A 14992-nucleotide genomic window follows, 5' to 3' on the forward strand; every position below is an offset into this window, starting at 1 on the left:
CCTGCCTATGCTGCGCCTGGGCTGGGACTGGTCCCGCCGGCACAGGGTAGCAGGAAGCTCTCCACACACTCACCGGACCTGGGCTCAGTTCTTGAATATTAACCAGAGCAATTACACAAGAGGGACAAATAAAAGGGATTAAGATTGAAAAATAAAAAGTAAAATTATCATTATTTGCAGATGACACAATACTGTACATAGAAGACCCCAAAAAGTACACCAAGAGTCTTACAACGAAATTCAGTAATGTAGCAGGACACAAAGTCAACACTCAGAAATCATTAGCATTTTTGTACACAAACAAAAAACACACTGAGAGAAAAATTAGGAAAAGCATACCTTTCACAATAACATCCAAAAAATGGAATACATAGGAATCAATCTCACAAAAGAAGTAAAAGATTTACGCAGTCAAAATTACAGTACTTCGAGAAAAGAGATCGAAATGGATTTCAGAAAACAGAAAAATACTCCTTGCTCCTGGATGGGGAGAGCCAACATTGTGAAAATGGCCATACTCCCAAAATTGTTATACAGATTTAATGCAATCCTGATGAAAATACCATTAGTGTACCTCAAAAATATACAGAAAACCTTCCTAAAATTCATCTAGAACTAGAAGAGACCCAGAATATCAAAAGCAATACTGGGAAACAAAGGGAAGGCAGGTGGCATCGCAATACCTGACCTGAAATCATACTATAAAGCTACTGTATTAAAATCAGCACAGGGGCTGGAGAGATGGCTCAGTGGTCTAAAGCACCTACTTGAAACAAGCTTGGCAAAGCACAGGGACCTTGGTTCGATCCCCCAGCACCACATGCCAGCCAGCCCCGCCCCTGGTGGGCTGAGCTGGCCACACACACACACATACACACACACAATAAATAAATGTAATAAATAAAAATAAATAAAATATTTAAAAAAAAAAGAAGTGAATATTCTATAAAAAAAAAAAAATAAAATAAAATAAAAAAATAAAATCAGCACAGTACTGGCATAAAGACAGACCTGAAGATCAATGGAACAGATTAGAAGATGCAGACACAACTCAGCCACCTTATCTTTGAAAAAGGGGCCATACATGTTCACTGGAAGAAAGACAGCCTCTTTAATAAATGCTGGAAAAACTGGCTTTCCACATGATGAAGGGTAAAATTAGATCCATGTCTACCACCATGCATTAAGCTACAGTCAAAATGGATCAAAAAGTTAAACATTAAAATGGAAACACTAAATCTCTGGAGGAAAATGTAGCAGAACTCTTAAAGGCACAGGGGTTGGCAGAAAATTCTGATCAAAACCCAAATGGCACTAGAAATACTTCAAAGATTCAACAATTGGGATCTCATCTTTTTGAAAAGTTTCTGCTTTTCAAAAGAAATCACCAACAGAGTTAAAAAAAAAAAACAACAAAAAAAAAACAACAGTAAAAATTATAGCTGACTCCCTCTCACAGAGGTCTTCTATCTAGAACATACAATTAAAACAAAAACAAAAACAAAACCAGGCCCCCAAAATTAAAAGACCTAATCCAAAAAAAAAAAAAAGGGGGCATTTGAGATGAATACACTTCTCAGAGGAAGAAATACAAATGGCAAGTAAAGAGCTGGTCAGATACCTCAGTGGACTGAAGTGCCTGCTTAGGCAGGGCAGGAAATGGGATTTGATCCCCAGTGAGCTATGCCAGCTACGCCCCTAGAGCACACTGAGATGTTGACTGAGACTGGGGGTGATGGTGCACGCCTGTAATCCCAGCTCTTAGGTGGCTGAAAACAGGAGGACCACTCTGAGTTTGATCTGTGTAGTGAGACCCTGTACTAAATACAATAAAAAAGAAAAAGGCAAGTAAATATGTGAAAAAATGCTCAACATTATTGGTCATTTGAGAAACACAAACTGAAACAACACTGAGATTCCACCTCACCCCAGAAAGAATGGCTATCAAGAAGTCAATCACAAATGCTGGAGGGACTGTGGGGAAAAGGAACCTTTTTCCACTGTTGGTGGGAGTGCAGACTGGTTCAACCAGGATGGAAATCAACGTAGAGATTCCTCAAAAAGCTAGGAATGGAGGTCTCATTCAACGAGCTAGTCCCCTCCTAGGTGTATTTTCAGAAGAAATGAACACCTCATACCACAGCGCTATATGTGCACCCATGTTTATAGCAGTGCAATTTGTCATAGCTAACTTTTGGAAGCAACCCAAATGCCCATCAACTGAAGAGTGGATAAAGAAGATGTGGTATTTTTACACAATGGGGGTAAAAAAGGGATAAATCTGAGACTTTTATTAGTAAATGGATGCAACTAGAGACCATACTTTTTTTTTTTTTTTGCAGAAGCAGAGATTGAACTCAGACCCCTGCACTTGCCAGGGAAGTGCTTATTCTACTGAGCTATCTCCCTGGCCCCTAGAGTCCATACTCTTAAGTGAAATAAATCAGACAGTATGTATTATCTCCTGGTGTGAAAAAATGAAAGAGAAAGTAAAATCTGAAGAGCACAACAGACACTTAGAAAAGAGAATGAACCTGTTCAAAATGAAGGAATCACTGAGTTGAGGAGGATAGGAAGAGGGAATGGAGGAAAGAGATAGATCTATGTATGTTAGCAGGATGGCTTGGACAACTCTACTGTGGATCTGCTGGTCTTTGGAAAGAAGTAGTTAATGCTTAATTTGTTTTCTTTTCTTTTTTCAATTCGTTTTCCTTTCTCTCTTCTTAATTTCTTCCTTCCTTCTTTCCTTTTTTTTTTTTTTACAATATCAGGGACTGAACTCAGAACCCTACATGTGCCATGGAAGCGTTTATTCTACTGAGCTATCTCCCTAGTCCTCTTCTTAATTTCTTAAACATAATTTTTTCTTTCATCTTTCAATTTTGCAAGCAAATATCTATCTGTTAATATGAACAACTAATTTGAAAATGACACTATGCATTACAACAAATACTGTGAAATTTATATTAGTTTGTTTAATGAAATTTTATATCATTTGTAATTTTTCTGTTTTAATACTATTTCGTATTCTCTTTAAAAAAAAAATTAAGTTATAGACATCCTTTACAGTGATAGGTGCATGCCCTGTTTATAGCAGCACAATTTATAATAGCTAAATCCCATTGGAACATTCTGTATGTCCATCAATAGATGACTGAAGAAAGAAAATGTGGTACTTAGACACAATGGCATACTACTTAGCCACAAAGAAAGATTACTGTGATTTGAGTCATCTTCAGAAAAACGGAGGCACCTTGAGATCATCATGTCAAGTGAAATGAATAAGACACATAAATACTCCATAGCTTCTCCATATGAGAAACCCAAAGTATAAATCAAGAGCAAAATAAAAGGCAATGAGAAGGGCTAGGGAGACAGCTCAGCCATCTAAGTGCCTGCCTGTCAAGCACAAGGACCAGAGCTCGAGCCCTGGTATCACACGCTATGCTCCAGCTCTGGAGAGCCTGTGACGTTGAGTCACTACAAATCCAAACTGCATAGCAAGACCCTGTATAAAAAAAAAAAAAAAAAAAAAAAAAAGACAAGAAATAAGGAGACAGATCTTTTGGGATAAAAGACCAATAGCTGGAAGAAGGGGGTTCTGTGGGGATCTGTTTATGTAAATGTACCATCTCCTCATGATGGACATACACAATCATTATGAATAACCAACATAATAACTTGGGAGTGAGTCAAGTAAGAAACCCTAAGGGCAACAAGAGATATCCTGAGCTGTACAGTGGCTCCTACCTCTGAACCCAGCACGTAGAAGGCTAAGACAGGAGGATCACCACAAGCTCAGGGCCATAACGTGCACCATAGTGAAGGACCTGCCTGAACTACATAGCGAGACCCTGTCATAAACAAACAAAGCATATGGTATGCACAGCTAAAGACAGGATTGAAATTTTCAAGAGCATACATTAGAAAAAACTAAAAATTCATTAAGCAAACTCTCAAAAAATTAGGAAAAAAAAATAAACCTAAATAAAAGAAGACAGAAAAAAAGAAACAATAAAGAACAAAAATCAATCAAATATAAAAGAAACAAACAGAAAAGACATTTAAAACTAGTTCTTTGAAAGAGCCAATTAATTCCTGGTGAGCTGATCAAGGAAAAAAAGTACAAATAAAAAATGTCAGAATTTTTAAGGCTTGTCAGGGCCATGAGAGAGTCCGGCAGTTTAAGCACCTGCTGGCAAGCACAGGGACAGGGCCCAAGCCCTGGGCCACCTGAGCCAGTCACCAAGACCAGGCATGGTGGCACACGCCTACATTTCTCAATGCTGGGGAGGCAGAAAACAGGAGAATCACTATGAGTCTGAGCTACGTAGTGAGACCCTGTAACAATAAAATACACAGTTGATAATAATAGTAATAACAGAAAGCTGTCCATAGCAATCCCACAGAATCTCACAAGATAACTAGTAGCGCTTGGTACCATTTGTTAAAAAAGCAGTTAGGCAGCACACTCAACATCCTAGCATATTGCTATATTTACATTAATCTCAAAACAGAGATAGGCAAAGGCTACTGCAAACAACTAAATGACATGTCAGCAAAGTTAGAAATAACCTAATACAAATATTGATACAGTGATAAAAGATAGCCAGACATGGAGTCACATCCTCGTGATCCCAGCACTCGGGAGAAGCAGATAGGAGGATCTGCTGCGAGCTCCTGTCAGCCTGACCTACGCAGGGAAACTGTCTCCAAAAACAAAACAAAACCAAAATGAAAGGAAATTAGTAAAGAGGTTGGATGCACAATTCAAATAAAAAGAAAATTTTAGAATTCACATTCAAGAAAGAAATAAGGCCTGTTTTAGGCAAACTAACTACAAGTAAATGGTATAATTCAGGGAATTATGTTTAACATACTACACTATTTTTAACATTAGTTTTGAAAATGAGCAAACTAAGAAAGAGAAACTTCTTTAGTATGAATGAGACGTAACCACAAAAGTCTACATAGAAAACATATTTAGCTGAGAAATGCTGAAAATGTCCCTCAGAATCAAGTATCCACTGTCAACATTTTGCATTTTTATCCAAAAATATGGTATTTTTGTGCTCTCTCTCTTCCTCCCTCCCTGCTTTCTGGAGATGGGGTCTTGCTGTGTTGTGCACACACTGGCCTTCAAATCACTATGCAGGCCAGGCTAGCCGTGTGGCAATCTTCCTGCTCCAGCCTCCTGATGCTGGCATTACTGGTGTGTGACACCACACCTGGCTTACAAACAGATACTTTTAGCAACTGTAGAGATCAATATTTTAAAGTGCAAGAGTGAAAAGTAAAAAGTAAAACTGTCATCTATTTTAATCTTGATATGATTATGAATGTATAAAATAAGAAATATATATAAACTATTAAGAGTTAGCAAGTTAACCAACAAGGTGGGTGAATATAATGAGCAAAAACTGATTGCAATTCTAAGAAATAAACAAAAGTTTAAAAAATAATAAAGCCTGCATAGTGTAGCAGACAAGAAAATCACTAAGCTTGAACACAGGTCATGTGACATTATCTATTCAGAATTGCAAAAAATAAAATAAAGAAAAATAGATAAAAATAAACAGCAACTCAGAGACCTGTGATTCTCCATCAAGCACACCAGCATATAAATAACGGGAGTGCCAGGAGGAGGGAAGGGTGGAAGGGAAGAAGGTACAGTGGTAAGGCAGAGAAGGGAAAGGTACAGAAAGAAGGCTAGAATAACAAAAGCTTTCCAAAATTTAATGAAAAACAATTAAACACATCTAAGAAGCTAACTTGCTCCAAGCAGGACAGACTGAAATATACCTCAACATATTATATTTGAACTACCAGAAGAATCTTGAAAACAAAACTAGCCATGTAATGTCTTGTATAAGGGATCTTCCCTAATGGTACATCTAAAGCTGAGGCAGGAGGATTTCAGTGAGTTTAAGGCCAGCTTGGACTACATAGTGAGTTCCAAAGTAGCCAAAACTACATAGTGAGACCCTACCTCAAAAATAGATAGATAGATATAGATAGATAGATATATCCATCAGAAATCATAGAGGCCAAAGATTATGAAAAAAGACATTCAAAATGCTAAAAGAAAATCTGTCATATTACAATTTATAACCAGCCAAACTATTCATCAGAAATGAAGGAGAAATTCAGTCACAGCTAGCAGAATCCAGCTGCCAGAAATATTCACAGGACCCTTCAGGCTAAAATGCAAGGCATCTGGGAGCTAACTTGGATCCACATAGTAAGAGAGTATGTGGGTAAACATGAGAGTGCCAGTGTATTTTTTCCTTCAAAAGCCTTCTTTCCTCCTATGACAACTTAGACAACTGCAAAACAGCAATTATAAATCTGTGTTGGAGGGCATGTAAGGTGTAAAGATAAAAACTGTATGATAGTAGTATAATGGAGAAGGAATGGAGGTAATTCTCAGATACTATGAAATTAAACTGGGCTTACTCCAAACTAGATTGTCATAAATTAAGGTGTGTCATCATCAGAACAAACACAAAATAACTAAAAATATATATAGCAAAATGAACAAGGGAATTAAATGATACACTAAAAATATCTATACAAAGGAAGGCAGTAAAAGCAGGAATAATACAAAAGATATAAGGCATATAGAGCTAAGAGATAGGAAATGGCAGGTACAAAACCTACCTCATTAAGAATTACATTAAACAAACAGATTAAACTCTCCAAGTGAAAGTCACCATGGGATGCAAGATCATTCGCAGTTCTTTCAGATGCTTCCTGGGGATCCACTCCCTCCCTCTTTTCTGCCCCAGGTTGTTATATTCATTCCAGTGTCTGGACTCCGAATCCTAAAGAGGCTGACTGGCTGATGCTTACCACTCCACCATTTTTCCCCAAGTCCTAGATATTAATAAATATTGGTCAAAACAGTAACCTTCACACTGCTGATAGAGGCATAAATGCCATTGCTTTTTTCTTTCTTTCTTTCCTTTCTTTTTCTTGTATTTCATACAGGGTCTCACTATGCAGCTCAGACTTGTAGTGGTCCTCCTGTTTTTAGCCTCCCCAGTGCTGGGATTACATGCATAAGTCACCACTCCCAGACTCAGTGGCCGGCTCAGTGTGCCCAGGGGAGAGGCCAGCATGGCCTATGGGCCAAGGATCGAACCCAGGTCCCTGCTCTTGCCTAAGCGGGCACTTAGTGTGCTGAGCTACTTTGCCAGCCCCATGCCATTACTTTTAAGGTAATTTGTTTGGAATTATCTAAATAAGGTAAAGATACTATATCTGATGAACCAGGGGTTCCATTTATGGTTGTATACACAATTGAAATGTGTATATACAAGTGCACGAATGTCTAAAGCAGCAGCATCATATAAGTAAAACAGGCCACGTGTGGGTTAGGTATGTCTGGAGTGTCACTTGCTCCAGGAGTTCAAGATCAGCCTGGCAACGTGGCAAGGCCTCGCTGGAAGGAAGGAAGAAGGGAAAAAGGAAGGAAGGGAAAATGGAGAATAAATAAGTAACATGCATGAATCACAATGTAGTCCTAAGCAAAAAAGTCAGACTACAGAGAGTACCTTTTATGATTCCACGGAATTAGAAGAGAAAAATCAGGTAAACTCAACTAAAACATTTAAGAATATATGCTTACAGAGCAAAGCTCTAAAGGAAAGTAAATGGAGTGATTGCCAAAGAAGTCAGGATGCTAGCTAGCTACTTTTTTTAGCGATGAAGGATGGCTTGTAAATTGCTAGTTCTTATGGTTTACAGGCACGTTTTATAGTAATTTCTTCATGTAAATCAATATGGATATAATTATAATTTTTGGTTTGTGCATTCTTTATGGATGCTATATATTACAATAAATGTTTAAAGAATTTTGAAGGTAGACTTAGGTAAAACAAAATACCTAACGTGTGAAACTACACCAACTATAACCTCACCTCCAAGAAAATGTTTGGCATTAATAAAGTGATTCAGCTATCTTGAAATCACACTACGGCTTCTGACATATTCTAGACTATAAGTCCTGAGGTACTGAGTTTTTAAAGCAGAAAAACAAATTGACTACACAATCGGAGAAACTTATCAGATGAAGCTGAGTACAAAGTCAAAGGTAATGTATGCTGCAGAAAAGCAGCGCCCTCTTGCCAGCTCTCCCCTACCCCACAGCAGGTCACTGGCGTTTTCCACCACTGATGTGCCTTCTCCTGACGTCAGGTATGTCTCTCTATCTTTCAACACAGACCCCTTCCATGAAAACACCCGCCACTACTGAGTAGAGAACTGAGATACAAATAATACTGCATTTTCTGACACAATAGTGTACCCTCCATCACAGAAATGGTTAACCATAAAAAAATGGTACTTACTTGATCCAGATTTGAAAGGCTGTTGGGATCCTGACTCAGACCTTGGTACTGTCCCCTTAGTCTGTCTCCAGCAGCTATTTTTCTAAACTTCTTCAGATCCACAACATACAATGCACTGCACAGAGAAGACCGATCTGTTAAAACCATTCATGGATTTACGACAGGAGGAGTCCACCCCACTGATAATTGAAATAGGCTACTAGCCAAATATTCTGGCTTTCTTTGAAACTGTGAGCTGCAGCCTATTGTAAAGTTAAAGGTCTACAGGTGTTACTCCAAAGGTGTTTACAAAAGTTACTGTGAAATTCATATTCTTTCAACACTAGCTTGTTGTGGTCACTGTTCCTTACTTCACTGCCTTCCAAAGAAATAATCTTTGACAATAGGCTTCCAGCAAATACAGCAGTGTGGGTAATAAAAGTACAGTAACTAACTAGTCACCCTTAGAGACAACCTGATGATGTCTTAAATATTGCAGGGAAGAAAATACTACACTGTTAAAAGTTCTTTTGAGGGCCGGCCTGATAGCTCAGCGGACTAAATCACCTGCTTTGGCATAGCACAGCAGCTGGGGTTTGATCCCTGGCATGCTGTGCTGGCCCCACCCCCTGGGGCACACTGAGACTAGGCACAGTGGCGTGCGCCTGTAATCTCAGCACTTGGGAGGCTGAAAACAGGAGAATCATTAGGAGTCCTATTTATGTAGTGAGATTTTGTACACCCTGTCCTTAATTCATTAAAAAAAAAAAAAAAAAAAAAAAGTTATTTTAGACCAGAACCTTAAGCAGGAAGCTAAAATCACCAAATCTCATCATTTATTTTTGTACATGTCACTTCCTACAAGTCTCTCACCCTTATCTTCCAAATAATACTTCTCCCAGAGAAGACAGTAGATTATTCATAAAAATGCAGCCAATATACATTATTAGAGCTAAGAGATCTATACCTAGATATTTACCCTACAAACATACTTGAAATGTACAAAGTAATACATTTAATAATCATTCACAGCAACAGTATATCATAGCAAAATGACAATTATCACATTGAAATAGTATGTAGCTGATAAAATAAAATTCCTCTGTATAGATTGGTATGATAAATTATACCTAGAATTAACAAAGTTACAAGACAGTGTAAAAAGGACAGTACATTTTGTATAAGAAAGAATGCACATTTATAGCTGTTATGTAAGAAACTAAAAGGACATAAAGCAAATAAGTAGCAAAGTTATCTGTTGTGGATGTAGAACTGGGTCAAAAAGATTTTATTTGTGGACTTGTTTTTGTCCTTTTTTTAAACAGTACCAGGGTTTGACCTCAAGACCCTGTGCTTGCCCGGCAAGCACTTACTCTACTGAACTATCTCCCCAGGCTCTTTGTTTTTGTCTTTCTGAGACAGTCTTTTTTTTTTTTTTAGGAAGGAAAGGTTTATTTGGCTCACAGTTACTGGAGGTTTCAGTCTATGTTCAGCTGGGTCCAAAGCAGCACAGCACATAGCAGAAAGCAACTTTTCATGGTAACAGCAAAGAACACAAGCCTTTTTTTTGGTATGGACAAGTGGTACATGGCGCCAATTTTATTTGTATTCAAGTTTCCAAGTTATACCTTTGCCACAGCCTTGGCCAAATCTTCAACTAATGTACGATTTAGCTGCACTGGAGTGCTCATGTTAGCATGCTCTGAGGTGGCACACTTGTTCTTGATGGCCATATGCTTTGTCAGCCCACGACTGACCATTACTACATCCTTAGCCAGGTGCTGCATTACAGAAAAAAGAGACTCTTCGGTGTACAGCAGGTGATGCCGCAGAGTCGGCATCCATTCACCATTATCAAGAACTTTCTGTGCTAAGCAAAAAGCTCCTGCTGCAATTCAAGGAGGAAGTGCACCGTATCATAGTCCAACATAGACAGCTCCATCAGGTGTATGGCCAACGCATGCTGCTCAACATCGACCGCTCCAATCTTAGGTGCTCTATGAAGGAAGTGCAGGGGGAGTGGGCGACCCAGACCAAAGTTCAAAACTCTTAGGATCTTCATTTCCATCTGCCTGAGCTGGTGCTTAGTGTGTTGTTAATCACACAGGCAAAGTCCCTGAAGTCTGGAGCGTACATTTCTTCACATTTGCTTGCAATCAGCACGGCAGTGACTCTGACCAGCTGCTGCATCTTCTTAGGCACACAATTATTCTGTATGAACCAATTAATAACGGACACAGTCATGTGCATGGTCTTGTGCAGCAACCTGAATTCCATCTGAACCTGTGCGAGCCAGTCAATTGGGATGGCTCTCATGTTTCCAGTGATTTCTCGACCCAGTAGGTATTTTGGTCTGACTGCCTGCTCTTCCTCAAGTTGTCTGATATAAGCGCAGATATCTTTCACGTATTCACTACAGAGGTTTGGATCTGCTCCGTCTTCTGCGTCCACATCACTCACAGCCAGAATGACATCAGACAAAGCCTGACACACATCTTCTTCTTCAGTAAGGGCACATCCAGAGGTCTCCATGGGGCTTGGAGAGGGAGTATCAACCAAAATGGGTTCAGGAGAAAGTTTTTCATCCTTAACAGGCACTAGCTCAGGCTCTGGCACACACGCAGGCACTTTTTCTAGAGGTTTCTGTAGTTTTTTAGCAGTAACTTTTCTAGTCGCCAACGTTCATGCTTCCTTTTTCAGGGGCACCCTGGCTTGCAGCTGCTCACTGACTTTGTTACCGATGTTTCCAAGAGCTGTTCTTGGCCTCAGACCCAGCTTGGAGGCTGCAGCAGTGACTAAGGGCACAGGCTTTGCGCCTGCCACACTGACTGTGGCCTTATTTTCATGTTTCGGGTGACTTGGAGTGCCATGGCTTCCTCTTCCCCAGACAGCAGCGGAATACCGGAGCCCCAAGAAAACCTGGGCGTGTACCCACCAGAATCAACAGCCATTCCTCTGCAGCCAAGACAGTCTTTCTAAATACTCTAGACTGGCCTCAAACTGACAGCAATTCTCCCATCTCAACCTCCTAAGGGCAAGGATCACAGCCATGTGTTACTACGCCCATCGTCCTGTTTATTTTTCGCAACTTTCATTCCTAAGTCTTAGTAATATATTACCTATTCACCATTTTAAATGCACAAAATTAAATGTCAAAAAGAAGAAAAGCACAAGTCACTAGAAGTACCCTTTCTGAATGCCTACCTGATATGGTACTTCCGCCCAGCTAAATGACTAGCCCAGTATCCCGACTTCCAGAACCTGTAGCCATCCATTTCTCTTCGGCTGTCACAAAAGGGAGTATAACCATAAGGGGCACCGTCCAAATTAAAATCCCTTAATTCTTTCAGATCTGTCCGTACAATCTGGAGAAAAACATATCCAAAGTCATTTTTCCATCCACTATGAAGACAGCTTTAATGTAATTTCCTTAAAATACAAGTTACATCATGGAAGGCAGCTTGGAGGGCAGGCAGCACTCACTAACACTCAGCCTAGTGTGCACCACACAGGATTCTAGGTATCCATCATGAGTAGAAACAAAACAAACATCAAGTGCTTAGGTTCGCTAGCCCTGGGTTTCCTCATCCACAAAATGGCCTACTTCAGAGTTGCCAGCAGGATAAGGCAAGTTCACATGCAGACAAATCTGGAACAATGCCTTGGCCACTAGAAGTCCTCCAAAAAGAATACTATGGCCGGATGAGGTCAGGGAAGCTTGCTTCAGGGTGAGCCACCTGAGAAATTCCAGAGAGGCAGGTGGAACTCTGTCCGGTGACTTCTACACACACTACACTTTTTCTACTCCGGGAGGGTGAGGCAAAAGGCTTCAGGCAGAAGTGCAGTACATATTTGAGACTGAAGTCATTAAAGTCACAATGCACTACCTGCCTCATGTCAAATCCTGGCAACTAAAGGCTACCTGCAGCACTCTTGATGACCAAGCCAAGAATCATGTCTGCTTCATCACCCAATAATACCTAGTGGTGGAGCAGGAGAGGACAGCAACTACTGTTAAGCCTTAATTTTCTAATTCTAGTTTTTATCTTCAATTAAGAAATCTGTAAGACTGCATAATGATGCCATCACAACTATATTAAAAGAACAGAAGAAATGAAAAGGATGCATACTAAAACGTAAATTAAATTTAAAAGGTGATCCAATCTGGGTAGGTACTTTTCCATAACTGGAAAAACAGCACTGAGGAAGTGTGCTGCATTTAATATAAAGTCTGTGAGATATCTTCCCATATCTTCTAAATAGTGCAAAATGAGCAGGTACTTTTCCATAACTGGAAAAATAGTGCTTTAGAAAGTTTACTGCCTTTAATATAAATTAACAAAATCTAGCCTTTCAGCTTACCTGATCAGCATCCACAAACAGGAATTTGTCAACAACTAGTGGGAAAAGCACATCCAAGAAAAGGATCTTGTAGCCCCAGATGATGCGCTGTTTTTCAGTCTGCTGATGAAGCCACCGGGGCCATTTGTACTGAACAAGCTCATACTGGAAATTATATTCACTTGCCATGTAAGGTATAAACTCCTATGATTAGACACAGGGAGAAACAAAGATTCATTCTGATTAAGAATACTGACTAGCGAATGTAAGTCACCCACCATGACTGTGATACAAGTAAAGCACATTCACTAACACACTGACCTAGCAAAGAACTGCCTTGACTCAAATCCCCTTTACAACTTCTGGCCATGTGAAATGAAATGACAGAAACATAGATGAAGGCTTTTAGATTTTTAGATTTATAATTGTGTGTGTGTGTGTGTGTGTGTGTGTGTGTATAAGGCACATGAACTTTAAGTCTTTTTCTAAACTTGATTTCAGTAAAACATTTCTTCAGTTTGATTATACATAAGCCTTTCTCAATTTCTTTTCTTTAATATTATTATTTTTTTCCATTTCTTAAGGGTAGGTCTAATCCAGGGAACAACAGAGCAAAGCCGAGATACTCTTGACATACTTGCTGCTGTTAGTGATTCTTTCCGATTCTAAATGAAAGTACCTTCAGGGGACCAGAAACAAATTAATGATATCATTAGAAATACTCAAATATTGCAGAATACATTAAAAGTTGTTCAGTAACTTCTGTGAGTGGGGGAGAGAATTACCCAAAAATCAATTTAGATAACAAAACCTCACTGATACAAATAAAGAAGAAAATTTTTCAAGTGTGTTTTGGTTTTGCACACAAGAAGCACCATTTGCATACATCATTTGGTAGTGGTTTGTGAGGATTAATGATTCCCCTCACCCTGCACTATCACCTTTTTAAGTTAATGACATGCAAGCCTCAGATGGAAGTGTTACTTCATTAAAACATTCCTTCTTACAAAGATACAGGCTCTCCTGCAATACTGAAGTTTCAAAGAAGTCATAATTTTGTGTCTAGTTACATAAATTGTTCCCCCCTAGAATAATCTAGGAGAAAATGCAACACAGAGCTACATAACTATGGGTAACTTAATAAATGGAAAAAAAGTTAAAGTATATATATATAAAACAAAAGTAGTAAAAATATACTGTAGATACCTCTTTCAATAAAAATGTTTTCTTTTTCCCTGTGAAACAAACCTTAAATGTGGGGGACAAATAATTCTTCAAGAACCAGAATTTCACAGGAGTCTTGGTATTCTTCAGCACTGACAACATCATTATACTGCCAAACAAAAACAAATAATAACATTCCAAAGCCTTTAACCTCAGTACCATAGGAGCAGTGTACCAATTATGAGATAGCATGGAGCTAACTCATGACTCAGGCAAACAGAGACCCTTAATAATTGCAAATGCACGAATTCTTGCCTATAAACCTATCTTTGATACCCTGACAAAAACAAATGTTAGTTCTGTTATCCTTTCAATAACCTACTTTATGAACTGATACACCAATTACGCTACAATAACGGCACCCGAAAGCTGGCTACATCACTCTCAGCACACCCCTCTTGAGCCACAGCAGCACGTGGTACTGAAGAAAGTACATGTACACGGATGGCCTTCCTCAGCCTGGACAGGGAATCCTGCCAGAGGAAGACCCGAGAGGGAAGGAGGCCAAAGGGTGAGGCCCAGATCTAAATTAAATTGATACCACTGCTGCATTTTAGTTTGACTTTTTTCTTGGTAACAAAGGACTAAAAATGGATAAAAGCAAATTTTAATTTCATCTTCCATACTAGGATCGTGGCATAAAATTAAGAGTTCTGGCAATCAGGAAAGTGGGTCTCAGACAAAGGTCTATTTTCAGAAGCTGAGCCCTTCAGTACCTTCCCTTCTGGTAGCCACTAAGTCAATTACTTTAAGCCTACAGCCTCTCTTGCCTCTGGCTGTATGACGAGGCAAGTTCCTTTTTACCTGGGTCTCTGTTTATAAAGCAGAAGTATTCTTACAGGTTTTTTTTTTTTTTTAATTGGCAGAACCAGGGATTGAACTCAGGCCCTTGCCCTTGCCAGGGAAGCGCTTATTCTACTGGGCCATCTCCCTGGCCCCAGTATTCTTACAGAAGGACTAAAATCTCTCCTGGCTCTAAAAGCCTATGGAGCTGAATACTGTGGCACATGCCTGCCATTACAGCACTTGGGAAGCTGGAGCAAGAGGGTTGCTGGGAGTTCAAGACCAGCCGGGGCTACAAGGTGAGTTCAAGGCCA

General features: G+C 39.4%; 1 protein-coding gene and 1 pseudogene across 2 annotated transcripts in view; both read right to left on the reverse strand.

The window, feature by feature from the left end:
* Uggt1 (UDP-glucose glycoprotein glucosyltransferase 1) overlaps positions 1-14992 on the reverse strand; it is a 150814-nt gene that overhangs the window by 18942 nt on the left and 116880 nt on the right. For both annotated transcript variants that reach the window (XM_023709676.1, XM_023709675.1), the window contains 4 exons: positions 13920-14004; positions 12693-12875; positions 11535-11695; positions 8352-8466 (listed from right to left, as the gene is read on the reverse strand). In XM_023709676.1, the coding sequence (XP_023565444.1) occupies positions 8352-8466; positions 11535-11695; positions 12693-12875; positions 13920-14004 (544 nt within the window). The remainder of the gene's footprint in view (positions 1-8351; positions 8467-11534; positions 11696-12692; positions 12876-13919; positions 14005-14992) is intronic.
* On the reverse strand, positions 9953-11200 carry LOC101564119 (annotated as a pseudogene).

This window comes from Octodon degus, unplaced genomic scaffold (assembly GCF_000260255.1).
Source record: "Octodon degus isolate 3935 unplaced genomic scaffold, OctDeg1.0 scaffold00014, whole genome shotgun sequence".
In the NCBI taxonomy this organism is placed as follows: domain Eukaryota; kingdom Metazoa; phylum Chordata; class Mammalia; order Rodentia; family Octodontidae; genus Octodon; species Octodon degus.